The sequence below is a fragment of the Oncorhynchus mykiss genome, chromosome 9 (genome assembly GCF_013265735.2).
Source record: "Oncorhynchus mykiss isolate Arlee chromosome 9, USDA_OmykA_1.1, whole genome shotgun sequence".
NCBI lineage: Eukaryota > Metazoa > Chordata > Actinopteri > Salmoniformes > Salmonidae > Oncorhynchus > Oncorhynchus mykiss.
The window spans coordinates 10,131,425-10,145,778 of record NC_048573.1 but is presented as its reverse complement, the minus strand read 5'-3'; the positions used below and the strand labels follow the sequence as shown (position 1 = coordinate 10,145,778).

General features: G+C 42.2%; 1 protein-coding gene and 1 long non-coding RNA gene across 13 annotated transcripts in view; both read left to right on the top strand.

Moving 5' to 3' along the window:
* Positions 1–5,156, top strand: part of LOC110531425 (phosphatidylinositol-binding clathrin assembly protein) — a 72,663-nt gene extending 67,507 nt beyond the window's left edge. For all 12 annotated transcript variants that reach the window (XM_036987276.1, XM_036987285.1, XM_036987283.1 and 9 more), the window contains 3 exons: positions 2,987–3,043; positions 3,212–3,325; positions 3,468–5,156. In XM_036987276.1, the coding sequence (XP_036843171.1) occupies positions 2,987–3,043; positions 3,212–3,325; positions 3,468–3,482 (186 nt within the window). In that variant the 3' untranslated portion in view covers positions 3,483–5,156. The remainder of the gene's footprint in view (positions 1–2,986; positions 3,044–3,211; positions 3,326–3,467) is intronic.
* Positions 5,157–8,069: 2,913 nt separating this feature from the next.
* Positions 8,070–10,250, top strand: LOC118965990. Its single transcript, XR_005053163.1, has 2 exons — positions 8,070–9,663; positions 9,716–10,250. It is a non-coding gene; the product is annotated as an uncharacterized LOC118965990 (long non-coding RNA).
* The last annotated feature ends 4,104 nt before the right edge of the window (positions 10,251–14,354 follow it).

Here is a 14,354-nt window from a genome sequence, read left to right as displayed (position 1 = left end):
TATGACCTCTTTACCTGTAGTTTATATGACCTCTTTACCTGTAGTTTATATGACCTCTTTACCTGTAGTTTATATGACCTCTTTACCCGTAGTTTATATGACCTCTTTACCTGTAGTTTATGACCTCTTTACCTGTAGTTTATATGACCTCTTTACCTGTAGTTTATATGACCTCTTTACCTGTAGTTTATATGACCTCTTTACCTGTAGTTTATATGACCTCTTTACCCGTAGTTTATATGACCTCTTTACCCGTAGTTTATATGACCTCTTTACCCGTAGTTTATATGACCTCTTTACCCGTAGTTTATATGACCTCTTTACCCGTAGTTTATATGACCTCTTTACCCGTAGTTTATATGACCTCTTTACCTGTAGTTTATATGACCTCTTTACCTGGAGTTTATATGACCTCTTTACCTGGAGTTTATATGACCTCTTTACCTGGAGTTTATATGACCTCTTTACCTGTAGTTTATATGACCTCTTTACCTGTAGTTTATATGACCTCTTTACCTGTAGTTTATATGACCTCTTTACCTGTAGTTTATATGACCTCTTTACCTGTAGTTTATATGACCTCTTTACCCGTAGTTTATATGACCTCTTTACCTGTAGTTTATATGACCTCTTTACCCGTAGTTTACATGACCTCTTTACCCGTAGTTTACATGACCTCTTTACCCGTAGTTTACATGACCTCTTTACCTGTAGTTTACATGACCTCTTTACCTGTAGTTTATATGACCTCTTTACCTGTAGTTTATATGACCTCTTTACCTGTAGTTTATATGACCTCTTTACCTGTAGTTTATATGACCTCTTTACCTGTAGTTTATATGACCTCTTTACCTGTAGTTTATATGACCTCTTTACCTGTAGTTTATATGACCTCTTTACCTGTAGTTTATATGACCTCTTTACCTGTAGTTTATATGACCTCTTTACCTGTAGTTTATATGACCTCTTTACCTGTAGTTTATATGACCTCTTTACCCGTAGTTTATATGACCTCTTTACCCGTAGTTTATTGTGCCTGTATTTATCTGTAGTTAAACTATGGGTAAAATAAATAACTACAGGTAATCTGTAAATCATTATACCTGTAGTTTGTTTACCTGTGTTTGTTTTATTTTACCTGCATCTATTTATAGTTTATTTGACCTGTATTTACATGTAGTTATTTATTTTAGGGGTTTACATGTTACCTGTAGTTATTTATTTTAGGGGTTTACATGTTACCTGTAGTTATTTATTTTAGGGGTTTACATGTTGTTACATGTAGTTATTTATTTTAGGGGTTTACATGTTACCTGTAGTTATTTATTTTAGGGGTTTACATGTTGTTACCTGTAGTTATTTATTTTAGGGGTTTACATGTTACATGTAGTTATTTATTTTAGGGGTTTACATGTTACCTGTAGTTATTTATTTTAGGGGTTTACATGTTGTTACCTGTAGTTATTTATTTTAGGGGTTTACATGTTGTTACCTGTAGTTATTTATTTTAAGGGTTTACATGTTGTTACCTGTAGTTATTTATTTTAGGGGTTTACATGTTGTTACCTGTAGTTATTTATTTTAGGGGTTTACATGTTGTTACCTGTAGTTATTTATTTTAGGGGTTTACATGTTGTTACCTGTAGTTATTTATTTTAGGGGTTTACATGTTGTTACCTGTAGTTATTTATTTTAGGGGTTTACATGTTGTTACCTGTAGTTATTTATTTTAAGGGTTTACATGTTGTTACCTGTAGTTATTTATTTTAGGGGTTTACATGTTGTTACCTGTAGTTATTTATTTTAGGGGTTTACATGTTGTTACCTGTAGTTATTTATTTTAGGGGTTTACATGTTGTTACCTGTAGTTATTTATTTTAGGGGTTTACATGTTGTTACCTGTAGTTATTTATTTTAAGGGTTTACATGTTGTTACCTGTAGTTATTTATTTTAAGGGTTTACATGTTGTTACCTGTAGTTATTTATTTTAGGGGTTTACATGTTGTTACCTGTAGTTATTTATTTTAGGGGTTTACATGTTGTTACCTGTAGTTATTTATTTTAGGGGTTTACATGTTGTTACCTGTAGTTATTTATTTTCAGGGTTTACATGTTGTTACCTGTAGTTATTTATTTTAGGGGTTTACATGTTACCTGTAGTTATTTATTTTAGGGGTTTACATGTTACCTGTAGTTATTTATTTTAGGGGTTTACATGTTGTTACCTGTAGTTATTTATTTTAGGGGTTTACATGTTGTTACCTGTAGTTATTTATTTGAGGGGTTTACATGTTGTTACCTGTAGTTATTTATTTTAAGGGTTTACATGTTACCTGTAGTTATTTATTTTAGGGGTTTACATGTTACCTGTAGTTATTTATTTTAGGGGTTTACATGTTGTTACCTGTAGTTATTTATTTTAGGGGTTTACATGTTGTTACCTGTAGTTATTTATTTTAGGGGTTTACATGTTGTTACCTGTAGTTATTTATTTTAGGGGTTTACATGTTGTTACCTGTAGTTATTTATTTTAGGGGTTTACATGTTGTTACCTGTAGTTATTTATTTTAGGGGTTTACATGTTGTTACCTGTAGTTATTTATTTTAGGGGTTTACATGTTACCTGTAGTTATTTATTTTAGGGGTTTACATGTTGTTACCTGTAGTTATTTATTTTAGGGGTTTACATGTTACCTATAGTTATTTATTTTAGGGGTTTACATGTTGTTACCTGTAGTTTATTTTACCTGTGGTTATTTATTTAACGTTATTTTGCCTTTATTTATTAGCAATTTATTTTAACTGTATTTACATGTAGTTTATTTTAACTGTTTATCTGTAGTTATTTAAACTGTCTATCTGTAGTTTACCTGTGTTGATGAATGTGGTGTCCGTGGAGGTCATCCCATCAGTTCTACCTGTTTTAGACCGGTCTTTAATTGTCCCTCAGCTCTGTTAACCAGGTCTCTCTCTCCTCCCATACAGGCTCCAGCTCCTATGCCTTTCCCCATGACCACACCGCAAGTGCCTATGTATGGAATGGTGAGTCCTGTTCACACAGCCATATTAATACCTGGTATGTATCTTGCTAGAAGAATGGCCGTGGCCTAGCAAGGCCCACATCCTTCTGATGCTAAACTTTCCTGTCTCTCACTGTCTTGACCCATTTAAAACAAAAAGAAAAGCTTGATATGTTTCTTCCTTCCCCAGGTCCCTCAGATGGGTCAGATGGGGGGTGTACAGGTGATGGCCCCCCAGCCCATGATGTACAACCAGCCTGTACTCAGACCCACAAACCCCTTCTCCCCCATGCCTGGAGCCCAGGTGCAAAGTCCTTTATGGCTTTACAACTGTACATCCGAACTCACAAACCCATTTTCCTCTGCAGTTTAGTGTCTCTTTCTGCCATTTTCCCCTCACTGACTGGCTTTCCTTCCTCTTTCTCTCTTCTTTCTCTCCGTCTCAGATGCAGTTCATGTAATTTCATCTGGGGGAGCAGAGCGCCAAAAAATGATGAAACACACAGAGAGGACAAACGAAGAATAGGGAAACGAATGAACGAATGAATGAATGAATGAACGAACGAACGAACGAACAAACAAACGAACGAACGAGGGGCAGACAGAAGAAAAACCAACCAACACCAAATACAAGAGGAGAGGAAGAGGGAAGAAAAATAAGAGGCTGATGAACCCGGGAGATGGAGGGTAGAGCAAGGAAGAGTGTTTATGATATCATAAAGGCTTACCTCTCTGTCTGAAACAGCCCCCACCCTCAAACAAACAACCCCCCCCCCCCCCCCCCCACCCCCCCCCCCCAAACAAATAAATCAAATGGAACCCCTATAAATGGATAGGTCTTTTGGAGTAGACGGTGTGAAGGGGTCAGGTGTGAAAGGTCATAGGTTCATTACACTTATTACATGGACTTTTCTGTGTTTGTCTTCTGTTACCTTTGGTGTAGATAGATGGATTACACCCTGTTAAAATGACTGGGACTCTTCGATGTTGTAGGTATGTTACTGAGCTGATATTGAGCACTTTGGCACACACACATAAACAGACAGAGGTGTGAATCTAACCATGGGAAGAACGGACTGATTTGTCTAGAAATAGATGGGTAGGTTACAGTTGGAGCCATCCTCTCTGGTTGGTGAGATGGTTACAAACCGGTAGGAACTTGTGTTCTGGTTTTCTATCTCTGAGTGTGTGTGTGTGTGTGCACACTGTTTATAAAGCATTACTTAGTGAGCTGGTCTCTACCTGCTTTCTTAGACTAAAAGGTCACCAAATTAAAGATGGTGTTTTCCTACTTTCTCACCGTTACCCATCAACAGGGTGGACATGTTTGTCCCTGCTCGCTAGCCGTCCTTGACTGTTTGCTAGTTCAGAAAAAGCACTTACCCAGGGGAGATGTTTCAGACATGGAGAAGCCATCACCAGGTGTAATCAGACTGGATAGAAAACATTAAGGACACCCCTCAACCCTCACCATCATCCTACCATCAATCAGACTGCATAGAAAACATTAAGAACACCCCTCACCATCATCCTACCATCAGACTGGATAGAAAACATTAAGGACACCCCTCTACCCTCACCATCATCCTACCATCAATCAGACTGCATAGAAAACATTAAGGACACCCCTCTACCCTCACCATCATCCTACCATCAATCAGACTGGATAGAAAACATTAAGGACACCCCTCTACCCTCACCATCATCCTACCATCAGACTGGATAGAAAACATTAAGGACACCCCTCTACCCTCACCATCATCCTACCATCAATCAGACTGGATAGAAAACATTAAGGATACCCCTATACCCTCACCATCATCCTACCATCAATCAGACTGGATAGAAAACATTAAGGACACCCCTCTACCCTCACCATCATCCTACCATCAGACTGGATAGAAAACATTAAGGACACCCCTCTACTCTCACCATCATCCTACCATCAGACTGGATAGAAAACATTAAGGACACCCCTCTACCCTCACCATCATCCTACCATCAATCAGACTGGATAGAAAACATTAAGGATACCCCTATACCCTCACCATCATCCTACCATCAATCAGACTGGATAGAAAACATTAAGGACACCCCTCTACCCTCACCATCATCCTACCATCAGACTGGATAGAAAACATTAAGGACACCCCTCTACCCTCACCATCATCCTACCATCAGACTGGATAGAAAACATTAAGGACACCCCTCTACCCTCACCATCATCCTACCATCAATCAGACTGGATAGAAAACATTAAGGACACCCCTCTACCCTCACCATCATCCTACCATCAATCAGACTGGATAGAAAACATTAAGGACACCCCTCTACCCTCACCATCATCCTACCATCAGACTGGATAGAAAACATTAAGGACACCCCTCTACCCTCACCATCATCCTACCATCAATCAGACTGGATATAAAACATTAAGGACACCCCTCTACCCTCACCATCATCCTACCATCAGACTGGATAGAAAACATTAAGGACACCCCTCTACCCTCACCATCATCCTACCATCAATCAGACTGGATATAAAACATTAAGGACACCCCTCTACCCTCACCATCATCCTACCATCAGACTGGATAGAAAACATTAAGAACACCCCTCTACCCTCACCATCATCCTACCATCAGACTGGATAGAAAACATTAAGGACACCCCTCTACCCTCACCATCATCCTACCATCAGACTGGATAGAAAACATTAAGGACACCCCTCTACCCTCACCATCCTCCTACCATCAGACTGGATAGAAAACATTAAGGACACCCCTCTACCCTCACCATCATCCTACCATCAGACTGGATAGAAAACATTAAGGACAACCCTCTACCCTCACCATCATCCTACCATCAGACTGGATAGAAAACATTAAGGACACCCCTCTACCCTCACCATCATCCTACCATCAGACTGGATAGAAAACATTAAGGACACCCCTCTACCCTCACCATCATCCTACCATCAGACTGGATAGAAAACATTAAGGACACCCCTCTACCCTCACCATCATCCTACCATCAGACTGGATAGAAAACATTAAGGACACCCCTCTACCCTCACCATCATCCTACCATCAGACTGGATAGAAAACATTAAGGACACCCCTCTACCCTCACCATCATCCTACCATCAATCAGACTGGATAGAAAACATTAAGGACACCCCTCTACCCTCACCATCATCCTACCATCAGACTGGATAGAAAACATTAAGGACACCCCTCTACCCTCACCATCATCCTAACATCAGACTGGATAGAAAACATTAAGGACACCCCTCTACCCTCACCATCATCCTACCATCAGACTGGATAGAAAACATTAAGGACACCCCTCTACCCCCACCATCATCCTACCATCAGACTGGATAGAAAACATTAAGGACACCCCTCACCATCATCCTACCATCAGACTGGATAGAAAACATTAAGGACACCCCTCTACCCTCACCATCATCCTACCATCAGACTGGATAGAAAACATTAAGGACACCCCTCTACCCTCACCATCATCCTACCATCAGACTGGATAGAAAACATTAAGGACACCCCTCTACCCTCACCATCATCCTACCATCAATCAGACTGGATATAAAACATTAAGGACACCCCTCTACCCTCACCATCATCCTACCATCAGACTGGATAGAAAACATTAAGAACACCCCTCTACCCTCACCATCATCCTACCATCAGACTGGATAGAAAACATTAAGGACACCCCTCTACCCTCACCATCATCCTACCATCAGACTGGATAGAAAACATTAAGGACACCCCTCTACCCTCACCATCCTCCTACCATCAGACTGGATAGAAAACATTAAGGACACCCCTCTACCCTCACCATCATCCTACCATCAGACTGGATAGAAAACATTAAGGACAACCCTCTACCCTCACCATCATCCTACCATCAGACTGGATAGAAAACATTAAGGACACCCCTCTACCCTCACCATCATCCTACCATCAGACTGGATAGAAAACATTAAGGACACCCCTCTACCCTCACCATCATCCTACCATCAGACTGGATAGAAAACATTAAGGACACCCCTCTACCCTCACCATCATCCTACCATCAGACTGGATAGAAAACATTAAGGACACCCCTCTACCCTCACCATCATCCTACCATCAGACTGGATAGAAAACATTAAGGACACCCCTCTACCCTCACCATCATCCTACCATCAATCAGACTGGATAGAAAACATTAAGGACACCCCTCTACCCTCACCATCATCCTACCATCAGACTGGATAGAAAACATTAAGGACACCCCTCTACCCTCACCATCATCCTAACATCAGACTGGATAGAAAACATTAAGGACACCCCTCTACCCTCACCATCATCCTACCATCAGACTGGATAGAAAACATTAAGGACACCCCTCTACCCCCACCATCATCCTACCATCAGACTGGATAGAAAACATTAAGGACACCCCTCACCATCATCCTACCATCAGACTGGATAGAAAACATTAAGGACACCCCTCTACCCTCACCATCATCCTACCATCAGACTGGATAGAAAACATTAAGGACACCCCTCTACCCTCACCATCATCCTACCATCAATCAGACTGGATAGAAAACATTAAGGACACCCCTCTACCCTCACCATCATCCTACCATCAGACTGGATAGAAAACATTAAGGACACCCCTCTACCCTCACCATCATCCTAACATCAGACTGGATAGAAAACATTAAGGACACCCCTCTACCCTCACCATCATCCTACCATCAGACTGGATAGAAAACATTAAGGACACCCCTCTACCCCCACCATCATCCTACCATCAGACTGGATAGAAAACATTAAGGACACCCCTCACCATCATCCTACCATCAGACTGGATAGAAAACATTAAGGACACCCCTCTACCCTCACCATCATCCTACCATCAGACTGGATAGAAAACATTAAGGACACCCCTCTACCCTCACCATCATCCTACCATCAGACTGGATAGAAAACATTAAGGACACCCCTCACCATCATCCTACCATCAGACTGGATAGAAAACATTAAGGACACCCCTCTACCCTCACCATCATCCTACCATCAGACTGGATAGAAAACATTAAGGACACCCCTCTACCCTCACCATCATCCTACCATCAGACTGGATAGAAAACATTAAGGACACCCCTCTACCCTCACCATCCTACCATCAGACTGAATAGAAAACATTAAGGACACCCCTCTACCCTCACCATCCTCCCAACTCTCGGCTGCTTCTCGTGTATTTTTGTCTGTCCATGGAGAGAGCTAGAGAACTGTTGACCGCATCTGAAATGGCACCCTGTTCCCTATCAAGTGCACTACTGCCCTAAGGGCCCCGGTTAAAAGTAGGGGCCTACAGTATTTAGAGAATAGGTTGCCATTTGGGAACATTCCTGATGTAAAATGTTTCTATCCCCTCCTCTCTACTGCGTCTGTATCTTGTAAAAACAGTTTCCTCATCCTGCTGTGCCCTCGAATTTTGACGGATTCATGCTTACACACACACACACACAGGCATGCAATAACGTGTACATACAGATGTACACACATGCATGTAGCACGTTACACACACACACACACACACATGCAGAAACACACACTGAACAATGTTAGATTTTTCTGGGATAATTCTGGTGGTAATAATGTCAATTTTTATTTTTATATATATTTTTTAGCATAATGTCATTACTCGTTATGTATTGTTTTAAAGCGATGCGCTGTCAATTTTCCTCCCAAATTTGAAGATGTCATATGAAAGGATGTCCAAGTAACTTCTGGTGTCAAGGGATGATGTCCTGTTGTTGAGTCTAAGACAACTCCCATAACGGGTGCTTCACGGTGTTCTGAACAGTCCGTGTGTCAAGGGATGATGTCCTGTTGTTGAGTCTAAGACAACTCCCATAACGGGTGCTTCACGGTGTTCTGAACAGTCTGTGTGTCAAGGGATGATGTCCTGTTGTTGAGTCTAAGACAACTCCCATAACGGGTGCTTCACGGTGTTCTGAACAGTCTGTGTGTCAAGGGATGATGTCCTGTTGTTGAGTCTAAGACAACTCCCATAACGGGTGCTTCACGGTGTTCTGAACAGTCCGTGTGTCAAGGGATGATGTCCTGTTGTTGAGTCTAAGACAACTCCCATAACGGGTGCTTCACGGTGTTCTGAACAGTCCGTGTGTCAAGGTTGTTACTGGTTCACATTCTGAACCTTATTGCCAAGGGTTACTTTATTGTTTAATACTTTTTGGGACACATGGAGTGTAAAATGGACAAGCCACTACTGGTTTGATAACACTCTGGTTCCCAGATTGCTTTATGAAAGGATGTCAGTGTAACTATTGGGGCTCAGGTGAAACAGGTGTGGGGTTAACATCTTTTGGACAAATGGCCACAATTTCCACCGTCGTAATTCCCCTGTATAAAACGCATTGGTGTGTTTTCCTGCTCATGCCACGTGTTGCTCACCCAGGGCTGTTTTCTGTCTGTTTCCTGGATCTTGGTAGCAGGTCTGTTTCCTGGATCTTGGTAGCAGGTCTGTTTCCTGGATCTTGGAAGCAGGTCTGTTTCCTGGATCTTGGAAGCAGGTCTGTTTCCTGGATCTTGGTAGCAGGTCTGTTTCCTGGATCTTGGTAGCAGGTCTGTTTCCTGGATCTTGGTAGCAGGTCTGTGCTCTCTTGCCAACTTCTTATGTAATTGTCATGCTAAATGCTGACCGTGGAGTAGGCAAAAGCACAAACAGACCTGGGACCAGGCTAATATCTTGGCGCTGAAGTCTATGATGACTATGCCACCTGATGTACGTACAGCTCTAGATTCTTCCTCTGGTCTCCAATGCCTGTCTAGTATGTACTGCTTTCTCAGCTTTGCTCGCAAGTCCAACCTCTCCAAACACCTGCTTAGACGTCATAAACCTAAATGATAATGATGTATATTAACATAACACCTTTTATGAAACTCTGTTACTCTCTTCCTCTGGTCTCATCCAGTGCCTGTCTAGTATGTACAGCTCTAGATTCTTCCTCTGGTCTCTCCAATGCCTGTCTAGTACGTACAGCTCTAGATTCTTCCTCTGGTCTCATCCAGTGCCGGGTAGATTATAGTTATAAAATATCCCCCTCCTTGTATACTGTCAGGTAGACCCAGCTCTAGAATTACCCCCAAGGTGCTGTCTCTTCTTCGTTCTCCTTTAGATACGGCTTTAGAATCCCCATCTAACTTCCTGTTTCTCTGGGCTCTGTCATTGGCCTTCACTGCTTCTGCTGTGAGTGGGCATGTCCCCGCTCCACAGTGTCCATCAATCCTGGAAACCTTAAAACTGTCTTGGATTGGAATATATATGCATCGATAGCCAATCGTCTGGCTACGGGTGATATATCATCCTTATGAAAGATGAGGCCTGTAGTCTTTCTGAAATGTCTCTTTGTCTAAAGGATAGCCTCGCTATAGTATCACCTATGTAAGGGGCGGGGTGTTGAGAGGTGGTTTGGAAGTTAAGGGCTCTCCTCAATCTTTGTGGCCCAAAACAGATGCCCTTCTCTGGACTCCCCGGATTCATAGAGTCCCTGAATCTGGTGGGCATGGAGCTCTGGGTAGCAGTTCTAGGACCTAGGATCAACCCTAAGCCATAGGGCTCTGGTCTAAAGTAGTGCACTATATAGGGAACAGGGCTCTGGTCTAAAGTAGTGCACTATATAGGGAAACTGGTGCCATTTGGAATATAACTTTTTGTTTGCCATTTAAAAACGTGAAATCTCCCAAAACATTTTTTTTCTCCTTTCTCCTGAATGTATCACGTCTTGTGTTCTCCAGTTTGTCTTTACTTATTATTTTTGTGGATTCCATGCAGAATAACAATGTATAAAACAAGTCCTGCCTGTAAATGGAGCTGTTTTGTGTCAATTTGAGCTGGTTTCAAAGTGGTGGAAGGGCAGAGAGAGGGACAGCGTGGAGAGGGACAGCGTGGAGAGGGACAGCGTGGAGAGGGACAGCGTGGAGAGGGACAGCGTGGAGAGGGACAGCGTGGAGAGGGACAGCGTGGAGAGGGACAGCGTGGAGAGGGGCAGCAGAGAGAGGGGCAGCAGAGAGAGGGGCAGCAGAGAGAGGGGCAGCAGAGAGAGGGGCAGCAGAGAGAGGGACAGCGTGGAGAGGGACAGCGTGGAGAGGGACAGCGTGGAGAGGGACAGCGTGGAGAGGGACAGCGTGGAGAGGGACAGCGTGGAGAGGGACAGCGTGGAGAGGGACAGCGTGGAGAGGGACAGAGAGAGGGACAGCGTGGAGAGTGACAGCAGAGAGAGGGACAGCGTGGAGAGTGACAGCAGAGAGAGGGACAGCGTGGAGAGTCTTCTCTCCTCAATGAATACATGGTCGTGATGTCTTGTTTTCCTCGCTACACCTTAAAAGCTAGCCTGGTGAAACAAGACTGTAAGCATATCAGCTTGGATTCCAGGCTAGTTAAAAGCATGATCTGATCTACCCTGTCAACTCGCTCAAGTGTCCGTGATGTCATGAAAAGGCACTCTTAACCTAACCTGCTATAAGAACCGGTACCCCTAACCTAACCTGCTACAAGAACCGGTACCTCTAACCTAACCTGCTACAAGAACCGGTACCCCTAACCTAACCTGCTATAAGAACCAGTACCCCTAACCTAACCTGCTACAAGAACCGGTACCCCTAACCTAACCTGCTATAAGAACCAGTACCCCTAACCTAACCTGCTACAAGAACCGGTACCCCTAACCTAACCTGCTACAAGAACCAGTACCCCTAACCTAAACAGACCTATCCAATTGTCTTTCCTTGATTCCTGTCTTCTCAAAATGCATTGGTCTGAAGGGTGTAGCCCGACCCACTTTTCCAAAGATGCCATGTTTCTTTGACTCCTATTGAAATGGGTCTTTTTGATACCATGTGTAAGTGAAGCAGCCTCTCTCTGTGTGTAATCCTTTCCATACGAGACCGATACGTGTCAGTGAATCTGAAACGCACAAAGGAACGAGGAGACTTTTGGGGTTACGAATGGATACATTTGGATAAATGCCTGAAATGTATTTGTTTTATTTGTTAAAAAAAACAACAACAAAAACAAACATAACTTCCCTCATGTTCAGTCGGTGTGTTTGTTCAAAGATTTTCCTGGGCACATTTATTGTTTTCTAAATGTAATTTTTTTTGGGATAACTACTCTTCTGACTGCTGCCTGGTGATTTACTATGTACATACAAACACACACATAATATACATCCTAAATGACAGCCTGTCCCCTATCGAGTGCATTACTTAGTGAACTACGTACAGTAGGGAAGAGAGTGCCATTTGGGATGCATCCACAAACACACACACGTACACACACACACACACACACACACACACACATCTGCTATAATGTTATTTTGTTTTCTTTTGTTACATTTTTCTGAACCTGAGAGAGAATTGCATTATGCGGTATATATACATATAATATGATATAATACCCAATGGGGGATTTCATGTATGGAGAAGGAAGGAAGACGATTGGCTGCATGTCTACAGGCCGTCAATGAATTGTCCATTTGATCAGTTGTTGATCGATTGATTGGTCGTCAATGATTCAGAGAATTCTTCTCGTTCTTCCCCCCTCTTTGTAAATGTTTATTTATTTATGCAGAAATATAATGATTTTATTAAGCATGGAAATAATACAAAACAATGTTTCAGAATATAATTCAATTATGGGCTTTTATTTTACTGTATTTTATTTTTAAAGAAGAAATAAAGTCATTTTCCATTCCTTTTTAGTGTGTTGTGATTTTTGTTCTGTTTCAAAACCACTTCAAAGGTCAAGCCGCTATTGAAAATAGTTTGGCGTTAGTGTAGGGCAAGGGGTGGACCTACAGTAGGCCTTAGCGTGTCCAGTTTTATGTCTGTCCCAAAAAAGCCAGTAATAAGCCAACATTTATTAGTCACTTAGTCCAAACTACCAGGACGCACACAGCCAGGGCAGGCCAGGAGAGGGTAACGCCAATCCACCGCTAGATAACGACTGACAGCTGAAGAGCGGGAGCAAGTGATCTTCAGGTCGTAGCTCTAGAAAGAGGCCCGACTTCCGGATTTACAATTCCGAGTTGGATGAAAGTTCAAAACGTATTTTCCCAGTCAGAGCTCGTTTTCCTGGGTTCGCTCTTGAACTCTTTAATAAGTCCGATTTTGCAGTTCTGAGTTGTTTCGAGTGCGCCACAAATCATGCTTCTTTGACAGCATGGCCAATGTTGTGTTTATAATTTTAAACTAGGAATATAGACTTAATCTTAGACTTGGGACCACACAGCCACTCCACTGAATAGCAGGCTAATGATTGCTTTGCAATGCTTGCAGTTAGCCGCTGATTCCTTCCAAACCACTCATTGTTGAATTTGCGATATCCAACTTGTTGTGTAATGTTTGTCCAATGACTGATGAGCACCGATACGTTTTATCTATAATGTATCTTCATATGACAAGGATTTGCCAGTAGATTGTCCACTTGATTCATGATAACTGCTAGCTAAGATTTTGAAATTATGTTGATATGATTAATCCAATCAAAGCTACTAGATTTGACGTCATTTTATGTGGCCAATGACCTTGAGCCTCCTTTGATGGGAACTTCTAATGTAACTCTATGGCAGCACCCAAAGTGCTTGAATTTTCGAGCTCGATCCTTAGACTTGGCGGTGACGTAGTGTCCCCATGAGTGACAGAACACTGAGCCAATCACGGTGCAACGCTCTATTTTCTGCTGGCTTGCCCCATCGCCACAGAAAGCACTGAGCTAGACTGAAAAACACCAGCATTTTGGAGCTGCTTTACTCAAGAAAACAAAAAAGAGACCATGTTTTAATGCAGCTTCATTAACTCAATGATATATTTTTTTACATTGTTTGCAAACTGATATGTGACACATATTAACGCCAAAATAACACGCAAAACAGGCAAACCCGCCCCCCAAAAAAACATTTGTATTTATTTTGGGGTAAAAATGTGGGGATCAAAACATGCTGTGAATGACTGGTCGCCACTGTTTTAGTGTGTCTGTTAGGAACACCGTGTGCTAGAGTAGTAGTCATCCAATCACTGATATATCATGGAGAGATTCCTGATTGAGAGATTGTATTGTAAACGTGTGTGTGTGACAGATGTGCATATGAGAGAGGCAGACACTCGCTAGGTTTCCATCCAATTGCCGACAGATTTCCATGGGAATATTCTAGAATCCGAATAAAGACCATATGCACATTTTCCCACCAGTTGTGTTTCCACCAAACTTTGGAATGCCGTTTGGGT